This window comes from Molossus molossus, unplaced genomic scaffold, assembly GCF_014108415.1.
Source record: "Molossus molossus isolate mMolMol1 unplaced genomic scaffold, mMolMol1.p scaffold_m16_p_11, whole genome shotgun sequence".
Lineage (NCBI taxonomy): Eukaryota > Metazoa > Chordata > Mammalia > Chiroptera > Molossidae > Molossus > Molossus molossus.
This window is the reverse complement of record NW_023425346.1, coordinates 106,979,795-106,994,435: the sequence shown is the minus strand read 5'-3', so window position 1 is coordinate 106,994,435 and position 14,641 is coordinate 106,979,795. Positions and strand designations below refer to the sequence as shown.

Here is a 14,641-nt window from a genome sequence, read left to right as displayed (position 1 = left end):
CCCTTCTGCTGTGTTCCTTTCCTGTTTGTCTCGGTCTCTGTGTTTCTTGCGAGAGGCCACGGTCCCCTCGGTTTCCCCCGCGAAGGGCCCTGCACTGTCCCGGGAGCAGCAGCAGGGGCTGGGGTCCCACTGCCGGCCAGTGTGGGTGAGGCTCACGCCGCTTTTCCGTACGTGCTCCGTGCCCCCCGCCGCTGCCCTCGGAGCACCCCTTCCCCGGGCTGGACAGACCCTCACTCTCCCAGAGAGGCGCCTGCCTGGGGTGAGGTGGTGGTGAGGGGCAGGTCCCGGACGGTCACCGGTGTTCAGTCTGCGAGGGCCACTGTGACATCTGCGGGTGCGTCTCAGACAACAGATTCACCGTCTCAGCCTGCAGGCTGGAAGTCCAAGTCCAGGTGCTGGCCGGGCCGGCCCTGCTGAGGCCGGAGGCAGAGTGGGTCCCGGGCCGCTCAGCTCCTGGTGGCTGCCAGTCTGTGGTGTTCCTGGGCTTGTGGCTGTGTCCCCCCAGCTCTGCCTGCCTCCACGGGGCGTGCTCCCTGGGAGCGTCTGTCTGAATGTCCCTCATTATAAGGACACCAGTCGTTGGATTAGGGGCCCACACAGCTCCAGTGTGACCTCATTCTAACCAGTTGCACCTGCAAGGACCCCAGTTCCAAGCAAGACCACGTTCTGAGATGCTGGGGTTTAGGGCGTCCACGTGTGAATTTGGAGGGGACACAATTCAACCCACAGCAGGGCAGGGGCGAATGTTCCTGCCGGTGACTTTCCACAAACGCGTGTCTTTGGTGCCTCCCAGACACCGGCCTTCTGAGGAGCGAGTCTCGGGGTCTCACAGCCAGTGGTTGTTTCCTGTTAGGTCTGGGGTCCAGGCCCCCCTCGTGCCCTTGGCTTTCTTTCCTGCACGTCGCGATGTTTCTCCTTCCTGCCCCTGTCCTGGGGGTGGACACCCGGGCCGCTGCCCCTCCGGCTCCCGTCCTGGGAGGGGACCCGGGCCGCTGCCCCTCCGGCTCCCGTCCTGGGAGGGGACCCGGGCCGCTGCCCCTCCGGCTCCCGTCCTGGGAGGGGACCCGGGCCGCTGCCCCTCCGGCTCCCGTCCTGGGAGGGGACCCGGGCCGCTGCCCCTCCGGCTCCCGTCCTGGGAGGGGACCCGGGCCGCTGCCCCTCCGGCTCCCGTCCTGGGTGGGGACCCGGGCCGCTGCCCCTCCGGCTCCCGTCCTGGGAGGGGACCCGGGCCGCTGCCCCTCCGGCTCCCGTCCTGGGAGGGGACCCGGGCCGCTGCCCCTCCGGCTCCCGTCCTGGGAGGGGACCCGGGCCGCTGCCCCTCCGGCTCCCGTCCTGGGTGGGGACCCGGGCCGCTGCCCCTCCGGCTCCCGTCCTGGGTGGGGACCCGGGCCGCTGCCCCTCCGGCTCCCGTCCTGGGTGGGGACCCGGGCCGCTGCCCCTCCGGCTCCCGTCCTGGGTGGGGACCCGGGCCGCTGCCCCTCCGGCTCCCGTCCTGGGAGGGGACCCGGGCCGCTGCCCCTCCGGCTCCCGTCCTGGGAGGGGACCCGGGCCGCTGCCCCTCTGGCTCCTGTCCTGGGAGGGAACCTGGGCCAGGTGTCAGTAAGGATTGGGAGGGGAGAGGGTTCAGTCGCCAGCCAGAAACACTTGTCCTGCCTTTCAGCTGTCGATTCCAATTCAGGTCTTCCTTCTTCCCAAGGTGCCTCCCGTTCTCGCCGGGACTCTCACCGCTGCTGGGAGTGACCCACAGAGGTTGCCGAGATGGCCGGGGCCTCGGTGAAGGTGGCGGTGCGTGTCCGCCCTTTCAATTCCCGGGAAATGAGCCGCGACTCCAAGTGCATCATCCAGATGTCCGGAAGTACCACCAGTGAGTACGGCAGCGAGGGCAGGTCTCCGTGGCCCACAGCTCCTGGGGCCGGGATGCCCGTGGTCCCCGACCGCCACAGTTCCTTTGCAACCTGTGCCCGGGCCCCGGGAGGGCTCCCACCTCAGGGAGCCCACGTCCGTGCAGGCATATGACAAACACACCAGTGCTGGGACACCTTCAGAACAGGGTCAGCGCCTGCGGCTGGGCCTGTGTCAGGTGGACAAGGATAGCAGGGGGTGTGGGGATGGGGCCAGAACTGCTCAGAGAGCCATGGGGGGCCAGCCCAGGCGGGACGAGAGAGCAGGGTGGGGCCTGGGCCTGTCCTGGGACCCTGGCCCACAGGCAGGGAGGTGCGGAGATGAGGTCACGGAGGTGGGGCATTGTGGGGTGAGCCAGTGGGCACAGCCCCTTGCTGCTGGGGCCGGTGGAGGCCCAGCCCGGGCTGCCTGTGTCAAGGGCCAGGGATTGTTGTTTCCATGACACCAGCATCATCTGCGCTGGGGTTGTGGTGGCCGAACCCCAGGTCCCAGCAGGAGCTGAAACCAGGGCAGCTTGCTCTCCGCTGGCCTGGCTCCTGGAGGCAGCGTGGGTGTGACCCCCTCTCGGCTCCGAGGACAGGCATGTGACGGTCAGTCACCTGCTCCTTCTTGTGGCTTCCCAAGGGTGCTGGGTCATCTCCCAGAGTCCTCAAGCCTGGGGTCTGGAGCCCAAAGCCGGGTCAGCCCTGGGAAGGGGCTTCATCTGCACCTGCGCTGTGAGCGAGACATTCAGTCGGCAGGTGGCCGGGGGTCTGCCCAGGACGCCCCTGGGCCTGGGCCAGCTGCAGAGCTGTCAGGGCCGATGGGTGCTGGCCATCCAGGGCTGCTGTTCCGAGGCCCACGGGCGCTGAGACATCAGGGCGGAGGCTGGCAGCGCCCGCTCGGGCGTGGGGGGCCTCTGCAGCCCTGGCGGGGAGAGGGGGGGCATCGCCGCTCTCTGCTCCCTGCGCGGGTCTCTGTCCGCCGTCCCTGTTCTCAGGACACGGTCCTGTTGGATTAGGGCCCCTCTGACTGCGGTGTGACCTCATCCTAATCAGTGACATCTGCCAGGACCCCGTCTCCTTGCTGTGGTCCCGGGGGCAGGACCTCCACATGTGGATTTTGAGGGTCTGGTTCTCCTGGTGCTGCTGACAGGCCACCGGGTGGGGGCGGGGGCGGGGGCGGGGGGGTCGTGCCCAGGAGAGCGAGGTCCCCAGCCCGTTGCCCCTGAGGAAAACCAGTGGAGGGGTAAGCAGCCCCGGCCCCCGGCCCCGAACACGGGCAGTGACTGAGGGCTGCCCCTCAGATGGGGTGATGCGGTGGGGGACTGTCCCCCAGGTGTGTCTGGAGCCCTTGCCCACCAGGACTGGTCCCAGTTCCTGGTGGACGAGGAAGCCCGGGCACAGACCTGCCTCTAGCCGTGAGGGGCCTCGGGGGTCTGAGGATCCTCTAGCAACATGAACGTTCCGGGTTCAGACAGTGGGCAGTGGGCGGGCAGCCGGGTCGGGGTTGGGGCCGAAGTCCTTCCTGCCACCGAGGACCCACCGCCTGTGGGATCAGCACCCGGGAAACACTGGGCCCTGGTCACGCGTAGGCCTGGGCCACCGGCTTGGACGGGGGCGGGGTCTCCTGGGACCCTTGGCAGGCGCTGGTGGTGGGTGATGGCTTCCTTCCCAGTTTGGTGGACTGGTGTTCCGTGGCTCGTGGGCACGGCCTCCGGCCAGGCCACGGCGCAGCTCAGCGAGGGGGGAGGGCGGGACTAGTGCAGGGGACAGTCCCCAGAGCCACGCTGGCCCGCCCGGCAGGACCCGATGGGTGTGTCCCTGCGAGGGGACAGCCAGCGTGCCCAGGAGCAGGGCAGACGCGGTGCAGGGCCAACTGCTGTGCTTGTCCCTCCTGCAGCCATCGTCAACCCCAAACAGCCCAAGGAGACGCCTAAAAGCTTCAGCTTCGACTACTCCTACTGGTCGCACACGTCGGTAAGCCAGGCTGGGCCCTGGGGCGGTGGGCACAGCCGCTGGGCCGCTCGGCCTTCCCCAGCGTGGCCCTCACCAGGCCCTTGGCCTGCCGGCTGGATGCTTCTCTCTGGGTGGGGTGACGCCCCCCGGCTCCCCTGCAGGCCTGCAGGAGGTGGGGGAAGAGACGGGGCGATGCCCCCCGGCTCCCCTGCAGGCCTGCAAGAGGTGGGGGAAGAGATGGGGCGACGCCCCCTGGCTCCCCTGCAGGCCTGCAGGAGGTGGGGGAAGAGACAGGGCGAGGCCCCGTGGTGGGCTTGCTTCCCAAAGTCACCTCGCGCAGGAGGGCCCCAGAGCCGGGACACGGCTGCCCAGCCGAGGCAGGGACCCATGGCTCGTCAGCTCCCGGTGGGCATTGCCCCAGGGTCTGAGCTGTACAGTCATTTGCCGACCATGCTCCAGACCCCCAAACAGCCTGTCCGCAGCTGACCCTGGTCCACCTGTGTGCACCGCACGTCCTCTGGGGCAGCACCTCCGCTGCACCTCCCCCTGGACCCTGGGAGCCCCCGCCTCCCCTCCAGCCTCCCCTGCAGTCCCAGCCCTGCCCCCCCCCCCCCAATTCTCCTACAAGACACCCAGCCCCCATCCTCAGTGCCAGCACCCACCACGTCACATCTCCGGCTGCCTGGTCCCCAGAACAGCCACCAGGGACCCCCTTTCACCTTCCACATCCTGCCCCACGTCCTCCCATCATCAGGACAGCGTCCAGATACCAAAGCCCAGCCGTGGGCCCCTGGACCCCTGGCCCTGTCCCCCCAGCCCCACCTCTCGTCCTGAGTGTGGGCGTTAGCTCCACGCCACACCCACTGCTCTGAGCCCGTGCACGTTCTGTTCCCTGTGCCGACCTGCTCTCCGCCCTGTCCGGCCTCGGCCTGGCCAGCTCCTCCCTCCCCGTCAGGAAGCCACCCCGGGCGGGTTGCGTCCCTGTCCCAGAGTGGGCAGCAGGGCCTGTGTGCGGGCTGTGGCGCCCGCGGCCCCGGGAGGGATGTGGGCCCCGGCCCCGCCACTGAGCCCTCCTGCCCTGCAGCCCGAGGACATCGACTACGCGTCGCAGAAGCAGGTCTACCGGGACATCGGCGAGGAGATGCTGCAGCACGCCTTCGAGGGCTACAACGTCTGCATCTTCGCGTACGGCCAGACTGGGGCCGGCAAGTCCTACACCATGATGGGCAAGCAGGAGAAGGACCAGCAGGGCATCATCCCGCAGGCACGCGGGCGGGCGGGGCGGGGCGGGGAGGGGCCCAGCCCGGGCAGCGGGGAGGCCCACTGGGCAGAGGCCCTTCCCGGGGGCTGTGAGTCTGGGGGTGTGAGCAGGGCGAGGCGCCCAGGTTGACTGAGAGCTAAGACTCAGACGCCTCATACACTGCTGGGACCCACCGCGGCCCAGCTCCCAGGTGGGTCTCTGGATCTGAGCTGGTCAGGGCTTGACCTGGCCGGGCAGCGGACCTGGTATGTGGCGTGGCAGACTGCCCACCCCCTGCAGACAAGGGCAGCGGGAGGAGCAGGCAGTGTGAGCAGATGATGCGTGAGAAAGGTCAGCGAGGGGACCCCCGAGTTAAGCAGGAAAAAGCAGCTCATCCAGCTGCAGGCCTTCTCAGTGCCTTTACGGTGCACTGTGAGGGCGTGAGGGGTGCCAGGAGGGCAGCGGCAGCCTGGGCCCGGCGGCCGTCACCTGACTGCGTCTCCCGCCCCACAGCTCTGCGAGGACCTGTTCTCCCGCATCAACGACACCACCAACGACAACATGTCCTACTCCGTGGAGGTAGGCCCGCCCGCCCGGCGTCCGGTCCTCGGCCTGGCGGGGCTCCAGGCATGGAGAGCACTGCTCCTGTCGCTCACGCCAGTCTGTGCCCTCAGCTCGTCACTGACGTGTGCCCCTGGTGACCACACCCCCTCGGGGCAGAGTCGCTGGGGGCACAGGGCAGCCTACACTCCGCCGGCATGGACGAGCATTGCTCTGGGGGGCACAGGGGCAGGCGCCTCCGAGTTGCAGAGTCTGGGCCGTACTGTGGCCCCAGGGTGGCTGTGGGTGGGGGAGGGCCAGGCGGGGGGGAGGGGCTGACCCCCCCACCCCACACTCATGCAGGGACTTGGGGTCCTTTGCCCCCCTCCCCCTCTCCAGCATGCAGTGCCCCACATTCCCTACCCCAAGAGTCCCTGGTGACAGCCCCTGCACCCCCCCAAGGTTGTCTGGTGCTGTTCCCACACACGTCTCTGCCCCGCAGGTCAGCTACATGGAGATATACTGTGAGCGCGTCCGTGACCTCCTGAACCCCAAGAACAAGGGCAACCTGCGTGTGCGGGAGCACCCGCTGCTGGGGCCGTACGTGGAGGACCTCTCCAAGCTGGCCGTCACCTCCTACAACGACATCCAGGACCTCATGGACTCAGGAAACAAGGCCAGGTGTGTGCAGGGTGACCATCCTCCCCGCCCTGCAGCCCCGGTGCCGGCTGCCAGGGCCTGCAGGGGAGGCTGTCTCCCGTGGAGGGCGGGCTCGCGGCAGGAGGCTGCTCAGGGCACTGCCAGCCCGAGGGGGCCTTCAGCTCCCCGGACAGAGGGGCACTCACCCACGTGGGGCGCTCCCCCTGGGCGTGGGCTGCGTCTGTTGCTGCCCCAGGCGGCCATCCCCACAGAGACGTGCTCAGGCGACCGAGGTCTGCTTTGAGGGCAGACGGCCCTGGGGACGGGGCTCCAGGCAGGTGCCCCTGGGGACGTGCCAGCTGTGGGCACTGCCGGCCATAAGCAGTTGGTCTTCCTGGCCTCCCTGCCCAGGAGGGTCTGCCCCGGTTGTCACGGCAACCGCCCCACCGTACCTCGTCCGTGGTGCTGTGGGCTGTCAGACAGGAGCCTAGCTGGGGCCTCTCCCTGAGGTCCCTGCATGTTGGTGACATCACAGCCATGGGGCCCCTGCCGGGCTTGTGGAGTGAGAGACGCCCCAGTCACAGCCCCCGCGTGCCGGGCTGGAGCCGGGCTGGGGGTCGCATCGGGGGCCTGCCGCACCGACCGGAGGCACAGTCACCCCGACAGGGCAGCCTGCGAGCCCCAGGGAGCGGATGCCCAGGCCCCGGCCCCCAGGCTGGCACCGCCGTGTGGCGGGTGAACACCCGTGGCTTCCTCCCCCCAGGACCGTGGCGGCCACGAACATGAATGAGACCAGCAGCCGCTCCCACGCCGTCTTCAACATCATCTTCACCCAGAAGCGCCACGATGCGGAGACCGACATCACCACGGAGAAGGTGAGCGCGACCTTGGCGGGGGGACACTGGGCAGGAGGAAGGTCCAGGCCACGCACTGGCCCGCGAGGCACGGGGCACCGGGCGCTGGCCACCCCCAGCCCAGCGTAGGCCTCGGTGACAGGTGGCCAGGCCAGCGAGGCTGCCTCATCGGGCGTTTGGTGCCACGGGTGTGGGAGGGGCTTGGGGTGGACGGGCCGTGGACCCTCGCGGAGACGGGCTGAGGAGGGTGGGCTGCACCACGCACGGCCCCACGAGCCCAGGGTGCCTGGGCAGCCTCGGGGGCAGCAGCGAAGGCCAGGTCTCAGCCTGAGTGAGTGCCAGTCACAGGGCTGGCTGGGCACCGGCATCTGTGAGCACAATGACGAGGCTGTGCTGCCTGCAGTCCCAGATGCCTTTCCCACGCACCTTGGCATTCTCCGTGGCCCCGGGCAGGGGTGTCCTCTCCCGGGGCCTTCAACCCGACTCGCAGTCTGTGGGCTGTGGGGAGGGGCAGCAGGGCGGGCGCCCAGCCTGTTCACGTCCACCAGCAGCTCTGACCTACAATGCCCTCTCCCCACCCCCACCCCATGTCTGGGCCTTCTCCCAGGGCATCTCCGCCCACTCCTGGGGGGCCAGGCTCTCTCAGGCAGCACCCCGGAATCTGCAGAGGGGCCAGGGAAGACAGTGCCACTGAGTCCTGATGGTGCTGGGCACCTTGGCCTGGTACCGTCCTCCCGGAGGCTCACGACGGCCGAGCAGGGAACTGGGTCAGCCTGGGTCAGGCTGCCTGCTGTCTGTCCCTCCGCCCCGACCGGCTCGGGGCACAGAGAGGGTCCCACTGATGTCCGTGCCTGTCGACGTGTGGGAGAGCCGCCCACGGAGGCCACAGCTCAGGAGGGTCTGGGCCTCCTCAGGATGCACGTAGCCCAGGCCACAGTGTTGATTGGGGCACTGGCGTGGGTTCAACCCAGCACAGGCACGGTCCCCTCTGGAAATGGGTGACAGCGACGGGGTGCATCTCTGGGCACCTGGGGAGCCCATGTGCAAACGGGTGGAGAGCACCCCGTGGGCAGAGGACACCGGTGGGCAGAGACGCCGACCTCGGACCCCGGTGGGCCCCAGGCGGTGCCCAGAGGAGGTGGGTGCCCTTCGTGGCCCGTGGCCCGTGGCATCTTCCGCAGCCGACACACGGGCCTTTGCAGGTGAGCAAGATCAGCCTGGTGGACTTGGCCGGGAGCGAGCGGGCCGACTCCACGGGGGCGAAGGGCACGCGTCTCAAGGTAGGGGCCTGACCGCCACGCCGTGGGGAGCAGGGGCCCCTGCCCTCGGCTCTCAGGCGGGGTTTGTCTTCAGCCTGTGTTCCAGGGTGGGCCAGGCAGGAGGGCTGGGGAGAGGTCCTGGGGCCGCCCCCACGGGGAGCCTGGGTGGGTGGGGGCTCAGTGAGGAGGTGGGAGAAGGCCAGCAGGCAGATGACCCTGGCAGCAGAGCTGGGCCCCCTCAGGTCCCCACAGCACCTGGAGGCAGCTCTGCACTGGCTGCCCCGCCCTGAGGGGACACCTGGCCAAGCAGCCTTGGTGTCGGGAAGGATTATTATTTCCCTGAGTCCCCTTGGTCCCGCTGTTATCTGATGGGCGGGAAGCGGCTCTGGACATCGTACCAGATGGGCAGGTGTCAGGTGTCAGGGCTCCGAGGAAGCCAGGGAGAACGCCGGGCAAACCGCACTCCCCACCCGGCCAGGGGGCCTCTGGCTGGCATCCTGCCGGAGGCTCCCATCCCCCCTAAAGGGTCGACAGCAGGGCGGGGCGGTCTCGGCCCCAGGCCCAGGGATCACGCTGAAGCGGGAGGCTCCCTAACGCCCTGACCGTCTTCTCTGCCCAGGAGGGAGCCAACATCAACAAGTCCCTGACCACGCTGGGGAAGGTCATCTCCGCGCTGGCTGAGATGGTGAGCTGACCTCGGGTCTCTAGAACTAGACTGAGGATGGACCATGGAGGACCGGGGTCCAAGGGAAAGCCCAGAGATGTGGGTGGGCTTTCATAAGGCTACAGATGTCCTGACGCCTCAGTCTCCCCACCTGGAAAGTGGGGATGAGCCATGTTCCTCCAGGGCCCTTCGGAGAGACACCGTGAGCTTTGGTGAGCTTGCTGGCTGATGTCCTGGGAGGGCTGCGGTCAGAGGGGTCCCATGGCCCTTGGAAGGGAGGGGCCGATGGGCCCGGGGACAGGCAGTGTTGCCCACTCACCAAGACCCCCAGACCTTCACCGGGGATGGGCCGACCTCAGGAGACCCCGCCCACCTCTAAAGGTGGGGGGAAGAGCGATGGGCGATTGTCGGCCTGACTCGCAGGCCCAGCGCGGGGCGGCCAGTGCCAGCTGGGTGGCGAGTGACGGAAGCCTGGCAGGTGCCCGGGCCTTGCCCACTCCTTCGCCCTCTGGAGGGAGCAGCTGCCCTCTCCTCGCACACCCTGGGGTCCCGGCTGCGCTCCGGGTCCTCAGCCTCTGTCTTTTCTTTTTCAGGACTCTGGGCCCAACAAGGTGAGCAGTCGGCGTCACTTCCAGGGAGGGGGCTGGACGCATGGCGCCCTCAGCTCCAGCGCCCCGAGAGGGTCTCGGCAGTGCACCCCAGTGTGTGCCCTTAGCCAGCAGACGGGCGCCCAGCTCTGAGCCAGGCTGGGTGAAGGGCACAGGCCTGCCGGCCGCGGTGCAGGAGCAGGAAAGGAAACAGGAAAGAAGGGAGGCCAGGGAGGCTCCCAGAGCCGAGGGCCGAGACCCAGGAGGCGGGGCGGCAGCTGTTCACGGGGCCAGAGAGCCCAGTGGGCGGCGCTGGTGGTGGAAAAGGCGAGGAACTGTGGGCAGAGATGGGACAAGCTCTGTGGGGACCAGTGAGGACTGGGGGGGCTGTGTGGGGGGGCTGTGGGGGGCTGTGTAGGGGGCTGTGGGGACATGTGCGGGGCTGTGTACTGGCTGTGATAGGAGCTGTGCAAGGAGCCAGTGAGGCAGTTTTGGGGAGCTGGTTGAGGAACAGTGTCTGGAGCAGGGAGCACAGGCACCTGGAGATGAGGCCGGAGATGGGCAGGCGCCTGGTCTGAGGTCCCTCGTCCACTGTCAGAAGCTGGTTGACTGGGTTGAGTGGGATGCGGTGGGCGATTTTCAGCAGAGCTGACCACGTCCGATGGAGTCCAGACCGTGGCCCTGGCTTCTACGTGAAGAGCAGCCTGGAGGTGGGGGGGGGCTGTGTGGCCATCAGCAGAATGCACGGCTGGTGCTGGCCGTCCAGGAGGAGGAGGAGGAGGAGGAGGCCGATGGCCGTCCAGGTGGAGGAGGAGGAGGAGGAGGCCGATGGCCGTCCAGGTGGAGGAGGAGGAGGAGGAGGCCGATGGCCGTCCAGGTGGAGGTGGAGGAGGAGGCCGATGGCCGTCCAGGTGGAGGTGGAGGAGGAGGAGGAGGCCGATGGCCGTCCAGGTGGAGGAGGAGGAGGAGGAGGCCGATGGCCGTCCAGGTGGAGGAGGAGGAGGAGGAGGCCGATGGCCGTCCAGGTGGAGGTGGAGGAGGAGGAGGAGGAGGAGGCCGACGGCCGTCCAGGTGAGAAGCAGGCGCCCTAAGACTGATGGCACAGACACTCGAGCCCTGTGCCCAGGCGGCCAGCGGCCCTGATACCCCCTGGACGGCGCGTCCCGAGCTTCACATTCTGTCCCGAGAGCTAGCGTGGCTCCTCTGGGATTGTCTGGAAAACCATGACCAACGTGTTGGCCCAGAGCAGTGGCCCAGCCTGGCGGTGGCACCTGTGGGGGCCAGGCCATGTGTGCTGGCCACGTCGGGGGCCCCCAAACACTTCTTCAGCAACTGTGCACGCAGAGCAGCTGCCGTCAGAGGGATGAATGTCCGTGACGCGCAGCGTCGCCGAGTCCGGCGCCGGTGGCCGCAGCAGCGGTTTGGCAGCCCTTCTGTGGGCTGTGGTCCGGATTTCGAGGGGATTTGTCTCAACAGGAGTAGAAGAGCCGCTGGAGCGGAGAGCGTGGAGGGCGCTGGGTTCACAGGGAGGGTGGGGACGGGAGCACAGGTGTTGCAGCAGGTGTTGTGAGCTGCCTTCTGAAGGGCCGTAGGAAGTTTGATGGGGCTGGAGGGGAGCTCTGGGTGACGGCAGAGCCGAGAGTGGGTGCCGGCGGAGGCCTGGGTGACAGTGAGCAGTGGGACCTTTTCTTAGTTGTCAGCCCTGCTGGGGGTTGGGGCGGTGGCTCGGTGGGTCCTTCTGACAGAGGAGGGCGTTGCACCGGCCGTGATCCCAGCACGCCTGGGCTCCGCCACCGGTGTGGCCCAGACACGTGGAGGAACCCCAGGGATGTGCTTGCAGGGCTGGGACTCCGGCCGAGGGTGGAGGCGCCTGGGGGTGGCGCTGGGCTTCAGGGAGCCTTGAGAGCGGCCGAGCCCCGCCCCCTGCAGTCGCCTCGGCTTTGGGGACCACACGTGCCTGCCCCTGCCCCTGGTGAGTCCAGGGCTGACCTTGAATGTTCCCTCCCCCACAGAACAAGAAAAAGAAGAAGACGGACTTCATCCCGTACCGAGACTCCGTGCTGACCTGGCTTCTCAGGGAGAACCTAGGTGAGGGCCGCGGGCTCGTCCAGCCCCAGGGAGACCCCCGCCCGGCGCCACTGCCCCCCTCCTGCCTGGACAGGGTGCCACCCCCCGAGGCCTGTCACCCTTTCTGGGCTGACTCAGGTGAACGGGGGGGTCCTTTCAGAGGACTTGGGGGCAGGGGTCATAAAGTTACTGACAGCAAGTGTGGGAACTGGGGTGATCCATGGGGGCGCAGAGCACCCCCACCCGTGTCAGTGCCCCTGGTTCAGGTCTGACACCCAGGCCAAGCACCCACTCCTGTCTGGACCTCGGCTTCCCCATCTATAACGGGGGCCCCAGACTCCATGATGCTGGGGACCCTGCTTGCCTGCTGGGTTTTGGAGGTCTGCCGTAAGTCACCCCTTTTCCTCCCTGCCTGCATTCTGACCCAGCAGAGACAGACGGGGAGATAGCGACCGAAATGCCTCCCACCCAAAGAACTCCCCGGGGGTTCTCCCCAGCTGGGGAGGCCGATGCCCAGAGGGGTAAACTGAGTCTCAGGCTGGCCTGGAGAACGTAGACAATCGGGGATTCCGGGCCTTTCTCAGCTGCGTGGCTGACACTGTCCTAGGCCCCTCTGGGTTCACCCGTCTGGGCGTCAGCCTCCCCGGCTGTAACGTAGGAGGGGTGGTGGGGAGAAATGGTAGCGGGCTGACCTTCTCCGTGGCCTGGGCTTCTTCCCCCAGGGGGGAACTCGAGGACGGCGATGGTGGCGGCCCTCAGCCCCGCAGACATCAACTATGACGAGACCCTGAGCACGCTGAGGTGAGTTCTCGGGGAGCCAGGCCCCGTGTCCCCAGGCCCAGGTGGGCGTGCCCCCCCCCCCCCCGCCCGAGACAGGACCACTGGTGGGAGGGGAGCTTCTCGGGGAGGTCATCCCACCTGGGACTCCTGGACCTTGTGGCTGTCGGCTGCCGGGGTCTTCATGGGCCCGATCCTTTCCCACCACCCTTTGGGGTGCACTTGGGAGCGGCCCGGGGCCCCTGGCGCGAGATGGGGAGAACTGTGCTCATGGGCTGGGCAGCTCGCACCCGGCCAGGGCGTCACCGGGCCTTTGATTAGCAGACGGGTGTGTCCTCAAGGCCCCCTGGCTGCGGGCGGCCCGGTCCCGGCCCTGCTGGAGGCTGCCTAGCGGCTGGGCCAGCATCTCCGGCCCTGTGGCCTGAGCGCCACGCAGGAGAACAAGGACGTGGGTCCCCATGTGGGGGCGCTCCCACCTGTGCCCACCATGCATTTGCCCTGTGGGATGCGGGTTTGGACACGCCAACACAGGGCTCCCTCCACCCTGCAGCCGTGGTCCGGGTGCCAAGGCCTCTCTGTCGGGAGAAGCCACCCCATCCCTCTCCCCCCGGGGCCTGGGTTTCCCCAAGCGGGTGACCTGGGGCAGGTTGGCCCTGCTGTAGGCCTCCGGCAAATGGCTCAATGACGCCCAGTGGGGTGACTCCTTGCTCTGCCAAAGCCCCGGCCCCACTTGCTGAGACCCCCAGCCCTTGGGCCTGGCGGCACGGGCACAACCCACAGCTCCCTCTGCTGCCCAGGTACGCCGACCGGGCTAAGCAGATCCGCTGTAACGCTGTCATCAACGAGGACCCCAACAACAAGCTGATCCGCGAGCTGAAGGATGAGGTCACGCGGCTGCGGGACCTGCTGTACGCCCAGGGTCTCGGGGACATCACCGACAGTGAGTGTCTGGGCAGGGCGGCCGGGCTGCGGGTGCCCAGGGGCCTCTGGGGCCAGCCTGGCCTCCTGCTGGGACCCCCCCCCCCCGGGCTGGGGCAGGCCAGGTGGGCCAGGTGGCCGTCACGGCCCCTGCCGTGTTCCTGGGCAGATTCCCTGGGTGGGAGGCCGGGGTTCTGGCCTCGGCCTGGTGGACTGCATGGTTGGGGTTTGGTGCTGGCCCAAGCAGGCCAGAGACGGTGCCCCGGGAAGCCACGTTGGCACGCCACAGGTGCTGGGGTGCCCGGGTCCCCACAGAAGACCACAGCTGCCTGCCTGATGCCCGGCCTGCAACAGGCGAGCACCGGACCCTCCAGAGACAAACCTGCTCTTCTGTTTCTCTGTCTCTCCTCCCTCCCCCACGCCTCCCCTCCCCCTTAGCCAACACTGTGCCCGGAGGACCCAAATGTGTGTATCCCCTCGCTGCCCTTGCACCCCTGCTTCGCCCCCCTCCGGTGTAGGCCAGCCTAGCGGGAGGGGCGAGGCCCAGGGCCAGCGGGAGGGCTGGACACGGCCCTCACTCACAGGCACCCCCGGTAGACGTGGTCTTGCACCCCCGTCTCTGTGGGGAACTGAGGCACAGGCGAGGCCGGAGCTGCCACGGCCTCCTCAGGCTGAGTGGCTGGGCTCCGGCTCTCTGACCCCAGGCGCCTGCAGAGGCCTGGAAAACGCCAGGCCCGTCCCTGACGCTGGCCCCACACAGCCTGAGACCCTTCCCCCTGGAAATGCCAGGGGTCTGACTGCCGCCAGGTCCTCCCAGCCTGTGACCCTGCTGGCCTTGGGCCTGCAGCCCCAGCAAGGGGCCCAGTTCAGGGTGTCCCGACCCCGGGGGTGGGGCCTTGGCTTCCCCGGTGCCTGTGCCGTGCCCTGCTCTGCCTCTGCTTCTGCTGGGGGGGGGGGGGGGCTGGCACCTCCCACCCCAGGGGCTGGCACCTTCCCAGCTGCCAGGGTGCTCCCTGGGTGCCCAGTGCTGGGAGATCCGAGCTCAGAGCAGCCTCTCGGGGGCGGAGGTTAGGGCTTCCTGAAGGGCCCCCCAGTTCCCCTCTCCTCCAGGTGCTTCTTGGGGTGGACAGGCAGCCTGACCCGCAGCTCGGGGTGCCTGTGGGCCAGGCGAGGGGCGGGCACGGGGCTGGGGCCACAGCAGAAGGGACGAGCAGGAGCCTCAGGGCCGGGGCACACCTGGGTGGTGAGGGTCAGGGG

At 68.5% G+C, this 14,641-nt stretch overlaps 1 protein-coding gene across 17 annotated transcripts in view; it reads left to right on the top strand.

Moving 5' to 3' along the window:
* KIF1A (kinesin family member 1A) overlaps positions 1–14,641 on the top strand; it is a 68,081-nt gene that overhangs the window by 15,135 nt on the left and 38,305 nt on the right. For 9 of the 17 annotated variants that reach the window (XM_036253833.1, XM_036253832.1, XM_036253830.1 and 6 more), the window contains exons 2-13: positions 1,697–1,864; positions 3,784–3,860; positions 4,924–5,103; positions 5,593–5,658; positions 6,122–6,300; positions 7,022–7,133; positions 8,315–8,392; positions 8,991–9,056; positions 9,629–9,646; positions 11,635–11,710; positions 12,412–12,490; positions 13,264–13,406. In XM_036253833.1, coding sequence (XP_036109726.1) covers positions 1,759–1,864; positions 3,784–3,860; positions 4,924–5,103; positions 5,593–5,658; positions 6,122–6,300; positions 7,022–7,133; positions 8,315–8,392; positions 8,991–9,056; positions 9,629–9,646; positions 11,635–11,710; positions 12,412–12,490; positions 13,264–13,406 — 1,180 coding nt within the window. In that variant the 5' untranslated portion in view covers positions 1,697–1,758. Of the gene's footprint in view, positions 1–1,696; positions 1,865–3,783; positions 3,861–4,923; positions 5,104–5,592; positions 5,659–6,121; positions 6,301–7,021; positions 7,134–8,314; positions 8,393–8,990; positions 9,057–9,628; positions 9,647–11,634; positions 11,711–12,411; positions 12,491–13,263; positions 13,407–13,822; positions 13,850–14,641 lie in introns of all 17 variants that reach the window. The other 8 variants (XM_036253831.1, XM_036253829.1, XM_036253827.1 and 5 more) reach the window with 1 other exon arrangement.